Source organism: Melanerpes formicivorus, unplaced genomic scaffold (assembly GCF_026170545.1).
Source record: "Melanerpes formicivorus ecotype bairdi unplaced genomic scaffold, bMelFor1.0.p_v2 SCAF_11, whole genome shotgun sequence".
Lineage (NCBI taxonomy): Eukaryota > Metazoa > Chordata > Aves > Piciformes > Picidae > Melanerpes > Melanerpes formicivorus.
Genome location: NW_027142363.1, coordinates 15,832,121 through 15,848,904, shown reverse-complemented (window position 1 = coordinate 15,848,904; position 16,784 = coordinate 15,832,121). Strand labels below are relative to the sequence as shown.

Below are 16,784 nucleotides of genomic sequence, written 5' to 3'. Positions count from 1 at the left end.
GTACAGAGCCGAGACAAGAAGGATGGAAAATGTAAGTGAGCTTTATAGCCAACTGCTGCTGCCTAGCTCAGGAGGTGATCAGTCTGATAATGGTGTGTGGAATAAACAGGATAACCTAGGATACAGCATTAATTTTGTGGCAACCACTACATCTGGACCACTAGTGGCACAAAGTTTGTAGTAGAATTCCTTTAGATTGTAGATTTTACTTTTGAAAAACACACAATTCATTTTGACTGCCTCTGCTCTAACTGGTAGATGACCACAGCTGTTTTACAACATATGAGACTAGTTAGCCAGATACTGTTGAGTAACTGAGGTCTGCAACTGTCTCAAAGAGAATTCTTTTTTAAAGAGCAACATGTGACACATTGTGCTCTGAGACACAACTTGGTTATTCACTTCTGCACATTGCATAGGTGTCCCTTTCTAAAAAAATTCATATTACACTTCAGAATTTCTAAACATACAGGAAATGCCCTAAGAGGCAACAGGTGTACATTAAGCCTAAAAAAAATTATATATATATTTATATTTTTTATCATAGAATAATAAGGTTGGAAAAGAGCTCAGAGATCATCAAACGCAACCTGTCACCCAGCACCTCATGACTAACTAAACCATGGCTTCAAGTGCCACATCCAATCCCCTCTTGAACACCTCCAGGGACAGGGTCTCCACCACCTCCCTGGGCAGCACATTCCAATGGCCAGTCTCTCTTTCTGGGAAGAACTTTCTCCTCACCTCCAGCCTAAACTTCCCCTGGTGCAGCTTGAGACTGTGTCCTCTTGTTGTGGTGCTGGTTGCCTGGGAGAAGAGACCTACCCCCACCTGGCTACAACCTCCTTTCAGGTAGTTTGTAGAGAGCAAGAAGGTCTCCCCTGAGCCTCCTCTTCTCCAGGCTAAGCAATCCCAGCTCCCTCAGCCTCTCCTCACAGGGCTGTGCTCCAAACCCATTCCCAGCTTTGTTGCCCTTCTCTGGACACGTTTCAGCAACTCAACATCTTTTCTAAACTGAGGGGCCCAGAACTGGGCACAGGACTGAAGGTGTGGCCTAACCAGTGCTGAGTACAGGGCAGAATGACTTCCCTGCTCCTGGCCACACTATTCGTTATACAGGCCAGGATGCCGTTGGCCTTCCTGGCCACCTGGGCACACTGCTGGCTCATGTTCAGCCAACTGTCAACCAGTATCCCCAGGTCCCTTTCTGCTTGGCTTCTCTCCAGCTGCTGTATCTGCTGTGCTCCAAGTGATTAAGCTGCTACCTGAGTTTATGTTGGTGCCAGCAGGAATTGCTTCTCACAAATAGAAATGAAAATATAAACCATTTTGGTTGGTTGTTTTTTCTTTGTGAGACTTAAAAACTATAGAAATCTGTAGTTAGGGACAAGTCATGCCTCTCAGAGAGAATCCTTTTCCCTGGTATGGTCTTTATTCTGAAATGTTGTTAGATTGGGCTCATATTTCTCTTTTCTGGAGAAAAGATAAATATGCCCAGGTGGCCAAGAGAGCCAATGGCATGCTGGCCTGCATTAGGAATAGTGTGGCCAGCAGGAGCAGGGAAGTCATTCTGCCCTGTACTCCGCATTGGTTAGGCCACACCTTGAGTCCTGTGTCCAGTTCTGGGCCCTTCAGTTTAGGAAGGACATTGAGACACTTGAATGTGTCCAGATAGGGCAACAAGGCTGGTGAGAGGCCTTGAGCACAAGCCCTATGAGGAGAGGCTGAGGGAGCTGGGATTGTTTAGCCTGGAGAAGAGGAGGCTCAGGGGTGACCGCATTGCTCTCTACAACTACCTGAAGGGTGGTTGTAGCCAGGAAGGGGTTGGTCTCTTCTCCCAGGCAACCAGCACCAGAACACACACCAGAGGACACAGTCTCAAGCTGTGCAAGGGGAAGTTTAGGCTGGAGGTGAGGAGAAAGTTCTTCACTGAGAGAGTCATTCCCCATTGGAATGTGCTGCCCAGGGAGGTGGTGGAGTCTCCATCCCTGTAGGTGTTCAAGAGGAGATTGAATGTGGCACTTGGTGCCATGGTCTAGTCATGAGGTCTGTGGTGACAGGTTGGACTCAATGATCCTTGAGGTCTCTTCCAGCCTTAGTGATACTGTGATACTGTGACTTGCTTCTGCCAGGCTTCTGCTTTTGTGGCGTGTGACCAGAGTTCCCAGTAACTGTACTGCAGTTCTAGCCATGTGTGCCTGGCTGCATTCCCTCTGCTGAAATGTAATCATCAGCTTTACAAAATAACCAAATATCAATGCATCAGTGCCTTCTAAAATAAGACACCCACCCAGTATTTTATATTGAGGAATTATTTTTGTTGACAGACAGTGTTTTCACCAAGTGTTGCTTCTGTGCTTCTGCTTTCATTTAAAAATGCATAACTCTGACTGCTGAACAGTCTCCAGGTTTGGTTTGGGGGGTTTGGGGGTTGTTTTTTCTAATGTCTGCATTTAAGCCTAGGGATATTTAGAGGAGGAGATTACTTTTTCTAGAGATACTATGATGGAAAATCATGCACAAAACTACTGTGGGTTACCAGTCAGGTTCTTTAATACCACCTTCTAATCCCCAAATTTGCTACTTCTGTCTAGCAAGTAACTTCTGAACGAGCTGTACAAGCTTTCTCAGTACTAATAATGTTTAACTTCTCTTTTTTGTTTTTCACTGCTCATCTTTTATTAATTAATGTAGAGAATACTGATACATTCAGTGATAGAGGTAAGGCTAGCAGGTGTACTTCTGAGACTAAAAGGGTCTTCCTGTACTGAAGAGTTACGTGTGTTGTTCCCAAAGCGTGTGGTCACTTATGGGGTTGGCAGCAGAGCAGTTGTTTTCAGGTGACTCTTGCTTTCACTTTTCTCACAGAAAACCATCTTTTAAAAAAAGCAATTATAAACCCAAATATGTACAAATAATTGTTTAAAGTGTCTGTGTTTTACGTAGCATATCATTTAGTTGCCACTCTTCTTTCATGTAGAAATAAGCTGGTGAGGGGAATAACTCTGTGATCTTTAATGTACAGCTGTGCTTTCTATTCTTGGCATCTTTATAATGACAAAGAACATAGCCCTCCCCCCCCCCCCCCCCCCACTGTATGATGACTTTGTGACAAACCCTCTTCTTAAATCTATTTAAGATTAAATTTGAGAATCCATTTATTATAAGGACTAACTAACAAATACAGTATATTTATTTAGTATAGTATAAGGAGGAGGAATGAGAAAATTGCCTGAATATGAGATTTTGGGGGGATAGACAACTCTCACCAAGACACGTAGTGCTTGCCTGCTTTTCCTGGGATTGCTTGCTAGACAAACTTCAAAGAACTGTCACTGTTAAGTGGGTCTGTTGGCTAGTGCTTATAAAAGTCTCCTGGTTTCTATAAAATCTAAGGATGACCTTAAATATTGAAAGCTTAGCTGTATTAGATGATCTGCCTTAGGATGGCAGGTTGTGTTTTGGTGGGTTTGTGTTTGCTTTTTGGGGAAAAAAAAAGGCTATGTATTGATGACTCCCTGCTTGCACTCCTTCTCTTCCTTTCCCTAGCTGTAGGACAACACTTAGTATCATAGTATCCTAGTATCAGTCAGGGTTGGAAGGAACCACAAGGATCATCTAGTTCCAACCCCCCTGCCATGGGCAGGGACACCCCACACTAAATCAGGCTGGCCAGAGCCTCATCCAGCCTGGGCTTAAACACCTCCAGGGATGGGGCCTCAACCACCTCCCTGGACAACCCATTCCAGGGCTTCACCACTCTCATGGGGAAGAACTTCCTCCTCACCTCCAGCCTGAATCGCCCCACCTCCAGCTTCATTCCATTCCCCCTAGTCCTATCACTACCTGACATCCTGAAAAGTCCTTCCCCAGCCTTCCTGTAGGCCCCCTTCAGATACTGAAAGGCCACAATTAGGTCACCTGGGAGCCTTCTCTTCTCCAGACTGAGCAGCCCCAACTCCTTCAGTCTGTCCTCATAGGAGAGGTGCTCCAGCCCTCTGATCATCCTCGTGGCTCTTCTCTGGACACCTTCCAGCACCTCCAGATCCCTCCTGTAATAGGGGCTCCAGAACTGGAGGCAGTACTCCAGGTGGGGTCTCACCAGAGCTGAGTTCTGCTATGACAAAAATGAAACAAATTCCTGTAATAGTCTGACTCCTTTCATTCCTCTGAAATCTCTACCTGCTCCTCTTGAGAGTGTTGTTCCCCTGGGACTGTGTTCAAGACCTCAAAGCTAATAGCAGCCCTGGCTTGGAACAAAAGAAGAAAAAGACTTAGGTACAGGTGCTGGAATGTGACAGTTTGCTTATTACAGCGATCTGCAAACTTAGAGCTAAAATTTGGTCTTCTCACAGAGTAATCAAAAATAGCTTCCTGAAATGGAACATTCACAAACCAAAACACACAATTTCACTCTGTCTCTTTATATTAATCTAGGAAACTTTCTGCTGTATCCCTCACTGCTAACGGAAGGGGATGTTGCTACAGGAATTGAGTTTAAATCCTCCCTCGCCTTGCTAGGAGCTTTTTCAAGCTGTCTAAATCTTGAGTCTTGTCACCCAGAAACAGTGAATGCACTTAACACATTTTTTTCACATTTTCAAAAGTTCTCATTCAGAATAGGTTTTTCACTTTAGAGTTTTGCCATCTCTTTACAAGTGGAGGAATCTCTCTAGCACTAAAGAATAAAATAGCATGTGAATTTTGCCAGCAGCTGAAGTTTGCTCTTCAGAGGGGGAATCCAATTTTGCATCATTTGACATTCCACTGTCTTGCATGCTCCTCTTGTTCTGAGCCAGGATGGGAAATGGAAGTCTGTAATTGTACATTAGGGATCATATTGGTATATGTTCCACTTTTATGCGGAGTGTGGTTGAGTGCTTAATCATTATTTTATAGTCCTTTTTGATAGCCTATTTCAGTAGTTCGAGATGGCCTCTCATTAGTGTTCTCCTTCTCTGCAATTTATAGACGGTCTGCTGTTGCCCGCATTCAGGAGCTCTTCAGGAGAAGGAAAGAAAGGAAAGAAATGGAAGAGCTGGAAACGCTGAATATTAGACGCCCTTTGATAAAGATGGTTTATAAAGGGCACCGCAACTCCCGGACAATGGTACAAACTCTTTGTCTGTTTTGGGAACTGCAGGGGTTTCATGGACTGAATCGGGGTAGCTGCCACATGGATAGCTTGCCAAAAAGGATATTGTGAAATACTGTAAGCAGTCTTTATTGTACACTCAGTTGGAAGCCACATGATTTGCTTTAAATGAAAATTGAAGTTAGTGTGACTCATAGAATCACTAAGGTTGGAAAAGACCTCAGAGATCATCAAGACCATCCTATCACCCAACACCTCATGACTAACTAAACCATGGCTTCAAGTGCCACGTCCAATCCCTTTTTTAACACCTCCAGGGACAGGGACTCCACCACCTCCCTGGGCAGCACATTCCAATGGCCAATTACTCTTTCTGGGAAGAACTTTCTCCTCACCCTGAGCTAATGACTCATGTCCTTGTGCTAGGCATTTAAGATTTGGCTCAGTTGGTAGCGCATAAGACCCTTAATGGGAAGGTCGTAAGTTCAAGCCTGCAGTGGGCAGTAGTGTCCTCCCTACTCTAGTCATGAGGTCTGTGGTGACAGGTTGGACTCGATCTTTGAGGTCTCTTCCAACCTTAGTGATACTGAAAGATTTCATGAGATTCTCTGTTTAACTTCCTTTGAAATCTTGAGTATTTTTTTAACTTCTTTTTTATTTTGTCTGTCAGCTTAAGGTGTATAAAATGTGCCTACCTTTAAAATTATGATTTGATCCTCACTTTCCCTTCCAAACTCCTTAAATATTAAATAATAATTTTTAGCAGCTTGGAAGGGAAAGTGATTAATAAATCAGAGTTCTGAAGAGGCTTGACATCTCTGAATTATCATAACATTTAAATAAAAAGAAGCAGTGCTAGTTATGAAATAGCAATCTAACTACTAGATGCTCTTTTTCATACAAAGTACTCTACAAAAAAAGTACACTAAAAAAGTACTCTGAAAAATTACTGTTGTCTGAAGCAGTGGTGCATGTGAAAGTTGGATTTCTTGCTGTGTGTGTTTTTTGCTTTTTACAGTATTTGGAAGATGGAAGTTCTGAGGAGTAGGTAGTATTTTGTAGAAGTAGCAGGTGTATTATCATAGAATCAGTAAGGTTGAAAGAGACCTCAGAGGTGATCAAGTCCAACCTGTATACTAGCCTAAAGCATGAGCATACTGTTCCCTGAAACCATCCTTTATCTTTTACCCAGAGGACGATGATGATCCTCTCTTCAGAGGAGGCTGTGTATGGATGGCAGGGGTAGAAAGGCAGAATGCAATGTTCCACCTTTGCCTTCTCTGCTGACATGGTCCCTCTGCTCTAAAAGAAGCCTTTTGTCAGTCTCCCTTAGTGCGTTCAGAGCTTCCTGGAAAAGCTGCCAGAAGGGAAAGTGCATGCTGCCTGCATCACTTCCTTGACTGAAGAGTTGAAGTTGAAGCAGCTGGAAGCTTTTTGAAGCTTATGCAGTTCAAATGAGAAGTGGCTTGCTTTCTGGAAGCTTTCTCCAAGGACCTTGGATCTTTCTGCAATAGCTTTCATTTGGTGATGCCCTGTTCATTCACACACAGATATGCACACTTTTAACCCACATTTTGTGTGTGAATGTTTGTGAATTTCCTCACATCTTTTTTGGTTTATGAAAGATTCTCAAGTAATTTGTGTGTCTTCCACGTAAAAGTTATATCACCATGTCACTCTCAGAGGTGTAGAATTTCCTCCTTCAAACATACAGCTCTCCAATCAGAGAAGTCTTCCTTGAAAGTTTTCATTATGACCTATTATAATCCAGAGTCAAACAACTGTGTTATCAATAATGTTAGAGAGGTGCTAGCTATAGGCCAAAAGCAAAGTTTGTAACTTCTGATAAGTGAGTGACTTTACTGTAATTTGTGTAATGCTAGTTCAGTCAGTGCAAAGTAAAATTCCATAAACTGGCCCAAGATGCTAGAATGAGCCTCAGTGTGAACAGTAGGCCCTCAAACAACTCACTTCTTTTGCAAGACAGGTTTTGCCTTGCTCTCTAAATTTATACACAGCAACGTGTGTATTTACACCTTACTTTTTCAATAATAGATATTCCATCTTGGCAGTCTATCACAGGCACTCTTTGCTGATAGCATGACTGATCTGTGACATGTTTGCCATATAACTTCAAATCTTTTGCAAAGACTCTTAGATACTTCAACAGAATAGTGAAAGGAATGACAGAATAGAATAGAATAGAATAGAATAGAATAGAATAGAATAGAATAGAATAGAATAGAATAGAATAGACCAGGCCTTCAAGATCATCAGGTCCAACCTATCACCCAACACCATCTAATCAACTAAACCATGGCACCCAGTGCCTCATCCAGTCCCCTCTTAAACACCTCCAGTGATGGTAACTCCACCACCTCCCTGGGCAGCACATTCCAATGGCCAATCTCTCTGGGAAGAATTTCTTCCTAACATCCAGCCTAAACCTCCCCTGGCACAGCTTGAGACTGTGTCCTCTTGTTCTATTGGTGTGATATTGGTTCAGCTTGCAGGCAGAGATGTTTTTACATTCATCAGCTGTAACCATAATAGCTGAAGCTGTAGAGTCACTTTTACCTGGATACTTTTGTTGTTTGCTGGCTTATGACTTTAATTTTGGCCTTGGACTAAGAATTTCTAGTTCTTATCTGATTGATTACAGAGAGTTGAGAGAAAAATTCCTGTTTGATTTCATGATCCTTTTTTATCTGTCAGATAATTCCCACCTCCCAGTTTTCATAAGCTTCTGTCTCATCTCTGTAAATGGAAAATCCCCAGCAGATTAACCTGTCACTCACTTTAATCTGCCAAACTCTTCCCAGAAACTGTTTCGCGCAGCCTTGTCTCCACTATCATTCTTGTCACTTCTGCAAGAGACAAATCTGCTGTCATTTATTTTCAAACTGCTCAGTCTGCCCCAGCTCCTCCTCATTTTTCTGTTAGCAGCCACTTTGCTCTGAAGATTGTTAACCTTCTGAATTTTCTTCTTTGATAATTTCTTTTTAAGTGTTTCCTTTAAATTTTCGTAGTTTTCATAAATGTTGTTCTAGAGCTCTTTCTCCAGGGGCAGTGTTACTGCTGAAACAGAAGGATAGTTTTGGATATGCTTTCTAGGCTACTCAAGTAATTGTTGTTTTGGTTTCACTATCTGCAGATAAAGGAAGCCAATTTTTGGGGATCTAACTTTGTCATGAGTGGTTCAGACTGTGGGCATATTTTCATATGGGATAGACATACTGCTGAACATCTCATGCTGCTGGAAGCTGATAATCATGTGGTGAACTGTCTTCAGCCTCATCCATTTGACCCAAGTAAGATGGTAACTTTTCATAGATTGCAAGTTCTGTATCTGTATTATCTGGTATCTGCAGTAAAGCATTTTAAAGCACAGCCCTGAATTCGTTGTTCAATAGAGTGTTGTAATGATTAATGAACCTATTATTCATTTCTTCCCATATTATCTAACTTATACTGCTTTTCATTTTGTCTTTTACTACTAATGACTCTTGGCCTTTAAAGCCCTCCCTATTCAATAACATATTGAAGTGAAAATATAACAAATGTAGTACTTACAGAAAGTTAAGATGAATATCCATTTTTCAATCCCCTCAATACACTGAATGTTTCCTGTGACACTAATGAGAGAAATACGGAGTCATAGAATCAATAAGGTTGGAAGAGACCTCACAAGTCCAACCTGTCACCCAACACCTCATGACTAACTAAACCATGGCTTCAAGTGCCACATCCAGTCGCTCTTTGAAGACCTCCAGGGACAGAGACTCCACCACCTCCCTGGGCAGCACATTCCAATGGCCAATCACTCTCTCTGGGAAGAACTTTCTCCTCACCTCCAGCCTAAACCTCCCCTAGCACAGCTTGAGACTGTGTCCTCTTGTTCTGGTGCTGGTTGCCTAGGAGAAGAGACCAACCTCCACCTGGCTACAACCTCCCTTCAGGTAGTTGCAGACAGCAATAAGATCTCCCCTAAGCCTGCTCTTCTCCTGGCTAAGCAACCCCAGCTCTCTCAGGCTCTCCTCACAGGGCTGTGCTCCAGACCCCTCTCCAGCCTCACTGTCCTTCTCTGGACACATTCAAGTGTCTCAATGTCCTTCTTAAATTGAAGGGCCCAGAACTGGGCACAGGACTGAAGGTGTGGCCTAACCAATGCAGAATACAGGGGCAGAATGACCTCCCTGCTCCTGCTGGCCACACTGTTCCTGATGTAGGCCAGGATGCCATTGGCCTTCTTGGCTGCCTGGGCACATTGCTGGCTCATATTCAGCCAGCTGTCAACCTACCCCCTCAGCTGCTGTCACTGAAACACCAGCAAACATTTGGGAGCTGGTACTGGAATCTGGTCTCTACTCAGCTCTGATTTTTAAAAAAAGAAATAAAAAAATCTCAGTACTTAATTGAAATTGTGTTCCTGTACGTGTTTGGAGTGTGTGGCTAAGTTGGACACATCTTTTGGAGGCATCTTTCAAAATATCCTGTATCTTTACTGATTTCTTGGAGTATGACTGTCTCCCTGTCACACAGTGAACATGCAACAAAGAGGTCATCTTTTTTGCAGGACACTTAATCATGCACAGCTCCCCAGTTACTGAGACCTTTCTGTGCAGTTTTTACTCCCACAGGTGTTCTGTGCAATGATTTAGAGAATGTTCAGCAACTTTTTGTTTTCCATGTTTTAACAAGTGTTTATAAGAGCATCCATTGCCCCTTCCTATTTGAACATTAAATGAGTGTACATGGAATACACTGCAATTACCAAATGCCAAAGCAAGTTGGAAGTCATCTTGCTTCTGCTTTTGTATCTGGGCCTACAACTCCTAAGGCTTTGTTATTAATGCATATCCTTGTTAGACCATCAGCAGAATTATGTTAGTAGTGGCTATGTTTGTTCTTGCGTGCTGCTTCTATCTTATGTATATTCTGATGCCTTCTTTGAATTAAGAAGAATGAATGTTTGCATGTGTTTTCATCATATGTATATTTTTAAGTATACAGCCTAGCTCAGATCTCATATGAAGACAGTAATCACATGGATGTATGTTCAGCATGGAAGCTGACATTTGCAATTAAGTGCTTCAACTGCAGTGTTTCTCTTCATCTCCAGTTAAGTGCAGGAAATACTGATACAGATATAACACATTTAACTTTGAATTACTATTGCTTACTCCTAGTTCTGGCCTCTTCGGGTATTGATTATGACATTAAGATTTGGTCACCATTGGAGGAATCCAGGATTTTTAACAGAAAACTTGCAGATGAGGTAAGAACCTTTCCTCCTTTTTCACAGTAATGTTGCATCCTTGCTGCCAGTTGCTGATACTGATTTAACAGTTATTTAATGTTCAACAATTAAGCTACAAACAAAAAGCTGCCCTTGATAATATCTGACTTTCCTATCACTGGCAGCACACAAAGGCACTTTCTATTTCAGTAACTCTCCTAAAGATGATATGATGTGATATGGTGTTATGTACATGAGGAAAGTACAAGCAGTCAATACAGAAGGAAAACTGGGAGGAATTAAGAAATGAAGTCATGCCTGTCTTTAAACAAGTTAGTTGACTGAAGGAAATACACTGGTATGTAGAAGAACAGGAATTGCAAAGATCATTAGATATTCTGTGGCTGGAGAGCTCCCAAACAGAGAGGGAGCTGGGGGTGCTGATTGACAGCTGCCTAAACATGAGCCAGCAGTGTGCCCAGGTGGCCAAGAAGGCCAATGGCATCCTGGCCTGCATTAGGAATAGTGTGGCCAGCAGGAGCAGGGAAGTCATTGTGTCCCTGGACTCAGCACTGGTTAGGCCACACCTTGAGTCCTGTGTCCAGTTCTGGGCCACTCAGTTTAAGAAGGACATCGAGACACTTGAACGTGTCCAGAGAAGGGCAATGAGGCTGGTGACAGGCCTTGAGCACAGCCCTGTGAGGAGAGGCTGAGGGAGCTGGGGTTGTTTATCCTGGAGAAGAGGAGGCTCAGAGGTGACCTCATTGGTTTAGGCTGGATGTTAGGAAGAAGTTCTTCCCAGAAAGAGAGACTGGCCATTGGAATGTGCGGCCCAGGGAGGTGGTGGGGTCCTCATCCCTGGAGCTGTTTAGGAAGAGACTGGATGGGGTGCTTGGTGCCATGGTTTAGCTGATTAGATGGTGTTGGGTGATAGGTTGGACTGGATGATCTCAAAGGTCTCTTCCAACCTGGTTTATGCTGTGCTATGCTATTCATTCTATGCTATGCTATTCATTCTATGCTATGCTATTCATTCTATGCTATGCTATTCTCAGTTGTTTAGAGATTTAATTATTTTTTCTTTAATAAAAACTGTAGACCCTTCATAAAATTTGACTGCCACCTGGTTTGCAATTTTACATATCGTTTGGGTTTTAAGGTAATAATTATTGAAATACCTATGTAGAGGGCAGGGGAGGTCTACCATGTTAAGTTTTGCCTAAAGTAAGTATCTAAAGTATCTAACCTGAGTTTTCCATCGAAGGGAATGTGTCTAGTGGCACAGAGTGTTTGGGGGAAGTTCGGTACAGATATAGAGCTGTGTTTAAAATTACGACAAGCCATGACCTTAATGAATAGGAAGAAACAGTAGTGATGGGAACAAATCTCTGAATAGAGAATAAGCGTCAGAAACAGGCTGTCTAAAGGGTGTTACTGATGGTGCACTGGAGAAATAGAAGGCAAAAGGCAAAAAAATAGGCACCCTGCTGTCATCTTGGTTTGCATCTTTTAGTGAGCGCTCAGCGATTCAAAGTGCCTGGTAAATAGATAAGAATGATATTTGCCAGAACATGTTCCTCACAGAGCAACAAGGCTTTTGAGGAGTCTCAGAGAGAAAAAAAGAAATGCATTATTTCCCTGCCTTGCAGCACCTGGTCTGGCAGAAAGGTCAGAAATTGTTACCACCTAAAGAAGCTTTTATGCCTAGTGATAACGAAAGAGAGACACAGCGTGGGGTTAGGACTTAACAGCAAAGCAACCAGGATGGCAAGGAAATACCATGAGAGAGGAAGGAACCAAAAGGGCTAAAATTTTGTTAGTGATTTTTTTTTCCTATGAAATTAAGACAGTAGGAACTGGTTCTTTCAAGTCCTTTGGAGGCAAGCTGTAGATCTCTTTAGGAAGATTATGAAGCTGAAGCATGTTACTGAACAGGGATAGAATAATTGCTTGTGTTCCTTGGAGCTTCTCCACAAGTTTCAAGCAGCATGAAGGTAGAACTGTAGGGTGACATCATCTCTTTTCCTTCCCACATTCTTGGCCAGCACTGATGCTAGAACTTTGTTCTTTATAACAGCTGCTGTCTCTAACAGCACATTCTCTCATTGGTCCTCCTTACTCCTTGCAAAATCTCATTTCCAGAAGTTTTTCTCAGTTGCTCATCATAATATCCGCTATACTTATGTACAGTAATCTTACTGGAATATTCTTCAGATAGACAATGAGATGTTTGTGGGCAGGAATCTTCTTACCACATACAATAACTGTAACTGTATTTGATAGTCATCGTTAAAACATTGTCATTTGGACTCTGTGAATTGTGTTTTATTTCCATAGGAACTTTGTATCTGCCACCCCATATTGATACAGTTTTTTTCCCCTTCCCTGCCTCCAGGTTATAACACGGAATGAATTGATGTTGGAAGAGACCAGAAACACTATTACTGTGCCAGCTTCCTTTATGTTACGAATGCTGGCATCATTGAATCATATAAGAGCAGGTAAGAGACTTCTGAAGGGCTTGTCCACTGCATTGGCCTAAGAAATAGCAGATAGACAGGGGAAGCATCAAGAGCGTCATCTGTCTGTAGCTAATTCAAGGGTTGTTCAGTGGTCTCTTAATAGAAATACTAAGGAATTGTGTGTGTCCTGGTTTGAGGCCAGGCAGATCTTCTCTTGCCCCTGAGAGGGGCAAAAGAATGACACTCATCACACAAATGGATCACAGAAGTGATGGAAAAGCAGGAAGTGTCGTAGAGAAACTACAAGCACAGTGACAAAAGAATCCCAAAGAATACAGAGTCCCCTCCAGCACACCCAAAGGTCCCCAACCTTTCCCTTCTCCCCATCTGAGGGTACACCCAAAACCCCCAGGGCTCTTCCTTCCCTACCCCACTGCTAGGCTGGTCTCAGGCTGGCCAGGTCTGAGGCTGCTCCCTCCCCCTTCTCCTCCTGGCATTAGGCCTAGCCAGGACTAAGAGGCCTTGAGATACTCCCCCAGTGTTGCCTCATAGGGAGCATCTCCCCCGGGAGCAGAGAGGGAAGAGAGAGGAAGATAAAGACTTTGCAGCTGGATTTATAGGGTGCAGGATATTATGGGTATGAAATACACAGCTTCCTGTGTCCACCTGCTGGGCTGCACCCTCAGGACAATGGAGGTGTAGCTGTGTGGCAGGAACAGGAGGTACCCAGCCTGAGCTGCCACAGTGTGAGGCTTGCAGCGTTTCTGCAGCCATGGGTTGTTTTAATGGTGGTGTTTTTCTGGGCCTTTTTTCCCCCCCTCAAAATAAAAGGCAAGAAAAGAGCAAAATGTATTTTCAGATGTTACCATACTCTCCATCCTGGAAGAGCTGATTCGTGCTGTAGTACTACTTAGATGGCCAAAAATATTCTCTTTAGTAAGGAATGATTTTTAATGTGAGTGCTGTGCAATGGAAAAGCTATTGGGGATGACTGGAATGAGTTGCAAGAGAAACCAACTGTTTTTGTGGGCTTGCAGCTGTCTAGGGACAAAAGAGGGTGTGGGAGGCATTAATGTTGCTGCTGGCAGCAGCTCCTGGGGCAGCAACAGGGCAGTTCCCATGGGTCTAAAACTGGTGATGGGTTGCATGGGTTGAATCATCATTGGAAGCTGGTGTTCCTGGGTGTTAGTGCTGAAGAAGCTGAGTGCAGTGGGTTGATACTGAAGATGTAAGACAATAGGGAGACATCACACTGGGTAGGAAGCAAGAAGATGAAGTTCTGAGAGGCTTGTATGACATATGGGGTGGAAGTCTTAACAGAAGGTGAAAGTGACTGTAGTTATTTAGTACAGGGACTCTGGCACTGGCTGAGAAGAGCAGTGGGCTTACAGTGATGAGGTATGAAGGAAGCTCTGCCTGGCAGCAGCTGCTGTTCCTTTCATCTCTTGCTGATCTGTGAGAGTGAGGAAGATGCCACTGTATCCAGCCCAGTGGTATGCCTCAGCACTGCTGTAATTGAATATATTGGTTTAGGTTTTTCTTCATCCAAAGAACTGCCCAGCAACAGTTTCAGCAAAAGTCTGTGTTGTGGCTGGTGCCTGTTTGAGTGATAGATTTTGAGCCAATTATGTTTCCTCACACATTTCTGCATTCGTCTTTCTCTAAACATGTACATCAAGAGGTACCTTTTCTGATGTACACACTAGCAGACAGTGATTCCCCAGTTTTCTGGAGTATACAAATGCTGATACTGCAGCTATTCTAGTTTTAGCTCCCCAGAACAGTCTTTCAATCCCTTGTATTCACCATCTCTTTAATATTATGTTTGCATTCATCTTTCCTGTGCTGACAGCGTGTCAGCAGCTACAAGGTTGCTCCTTTTGTACACAAATTTTGCTTTTATGCCTGGAAATCCTTTACAGCTTTTCTTCTATTTTCTTTTCTTGTGGTAACGTTTCTGCTGTCAGTCCATAGAGACTTCTTCTGTATAACCTACAGCCACTGTGTTGTTTAATAGCCCAGGGAGATAGTATGCTATAAATATTTACCAAAACCTGACAGCTTTAGAAGTTCTCTTTACTGTATCTCTGTGTCTTGCAGACCGATTGGAAGGTGACAGATCAGAGGGATCTGGTCAGGAAAATGAGAATGAAGATGAAGAGTAACTGGCAGTTGTGTGCAAGCACCTAGACATTGATGGAATTTGTATAAGACATTAATTCTATTTTTCCTTACAGAGCTTTAGTGCAATTCGAAGGTATTGCTTTTGGATAACCTAACCTTTTGTTTTTGAATGACTGTGTGCATGACTTTGGGAGAGTGTGCAAGTAAAATAAGCAAAAATGTTTTTAAACTGTTTTGCCATGTATGAGGGGTGCTAGAAGATGCAAAGTGCAATATTTTCCTTAACCTGCAAATGTGGGAGCTTGGATCAATGTTTTCAAGTAACTTTCATTCTAGTAAAAACGTTGGTTCAGATCAATTTCTATACCTGCTGTTTGCATGTTTGTTGCTTTCTAATTAAAAGATTTGTTTGGTTTAAGTAGTTCTGCGGGTTTTTTTCCTTCATGCAACCATTGATTTTTTCACCTTGCAACTGCAACCCCATTACTGCCTTCATTTGCATACTTTGTTTGTGAAGTGATGAATACAACTGTGTGTTACGATGAGCGCTGGGATTTTCTGTGACTTTGACAAGCCACACAGAATCACCAAGGTTGGAAGAGAGCTCAAAGACACCTCTTGGTTCTTGCATTTCCATGGGTATAAGCCACACATACACAAGCAAAATTGTCTCTCCACCAGTCTTACTATGATGGCACTTCACATTCTCCATGCCTGAATCTGTGGTTCTGGTGAACTGGCTGTATTTCACTAACAGCTCCCTGAGTATGTGTTCTTTGCAGTAACAGCAGATACAGCTTCCATTTCCACTGGCTTTAGAATAGAGAAAGTGCAGTGCAAAGCAATGTGAATTTGAAAATCCCTGTACTTCCTAGGTATAACTATTTGGGGAAAAGGGCATCTCAGCCCATCTAACAGGCTCTGTGCTTCCTTTGTACATTTTTGATGGCAGTGGAGAAGAGGAAATGAAGGAGGGAAAACAGAGCAGGGAAAAGTGTGGCTTTGCTCAGACTTCTTGCCAGGGATGGCAGATGCTGAGAGACTCCATTGTGAGTTACAGAATGCTGGGAAGAATTCTAAACCAGCTGGATGAGGGTACAGGATAATGATAACTGTTATCATTAAAAGTATACACTCATCACACAGTCCTCACAAATTTTGCTTACATCAGCAAAAATAATTGCCTGCAGGTCTAAATAACACTGTCACAACATCCTGGTATCCTGATGCGTGATGCAGACAGGCTGAAAGGACTCGGGGAAGGGATATGAATCACAAAAGCAGAGTGAGATGGGAAAAACAGAATTATTTGAGGAGAGGAGAGGTTTGTGAGGCATGAGGGATAGGAATTGCATGGAACTCAGCTGGCAGTCAAAACAAGACACTTGGGCAAGGGAAGAGTAACATGAGGGGAGAGGAAAATGTGGGAAGGTGGGCTGAGGTGGTAGCTTTTCCCAAAAAGCAGAAGATAAGAAATTACAGAGGTAATAGAAGCTTTGTAAGTGATCCAGTGAAGTGAATTTAGGAAAGGAGAAAATAACTGGGTGGGAGAGAGGGCTTTGGAGATGGAGGCTGCTGAAAATGGAACATGAGTGTTGTCAAGAATGAAAACTACACTGAGAGATGTTACAACCTCCGACAGAGGCTGGACATATGGTAAGCATTTGGTATCCACTGTGATGGAGGGAGAGTAAGAGAATGCAAGGTAAGTTGCTGAAGTATGGAGTGAATGTAATGGCCAACTTGGGTATTTCTTTCCTTTTTTTGTCCTGGTGACACAAGGAGAAATACTAAGCAGTCTTGAGTACTGTGTCCAGTTCTGGGCCCCTCAATTTAAGAAGGACATTGAGACACTTGAGAGTGT

At 42.9% G+C, this 16,784-nt stretch overlaps 1 protein-coding gene across 5 annotated transcripts in view; it reads left to right on the top strand.

The window, feature by feature from the left end:
• The window catches only part of DCAF6 (DDB1 and CUL4 associated factor 6), a 95,798-nt gene extending 80,460 nt beyond the window's left edge, over window positions 1-15,338 (top strand). For all 5 annotated transcript variants that reach the window (XM_068144649.1, XM_068144652.1, XM_068144651.1 and 2 more), the window contains 5 exons: window positions 4,972-5,110; window positions 8,250-8,406; window positions 10,285-10,373; window positions 12,730-12,835; window positions 14,897-15,338. In XM_068144649.1, coding sequence (XP_068000750.1) covers window positions 4,972-5,110; window positions 8,250-8,406; window positions 10,285-10,373; window positions 12,730-12,835; window positions 14,897-14,961 — 556 coding nt within the window. In that variant the 3' untranslated portion in view covers window positions 14,962-15,338. The remainder of the gene's footprint in view (window positions 1-4,971; window positions 5,111-8,249; window positions 8,407-10,284; window positions 10,374-12,729; window positions 12,836-14,896) is intronic.
• The last annotated feature ends 1,446 nt before the right edge of the window (window positions 15,339-16,784 follow it).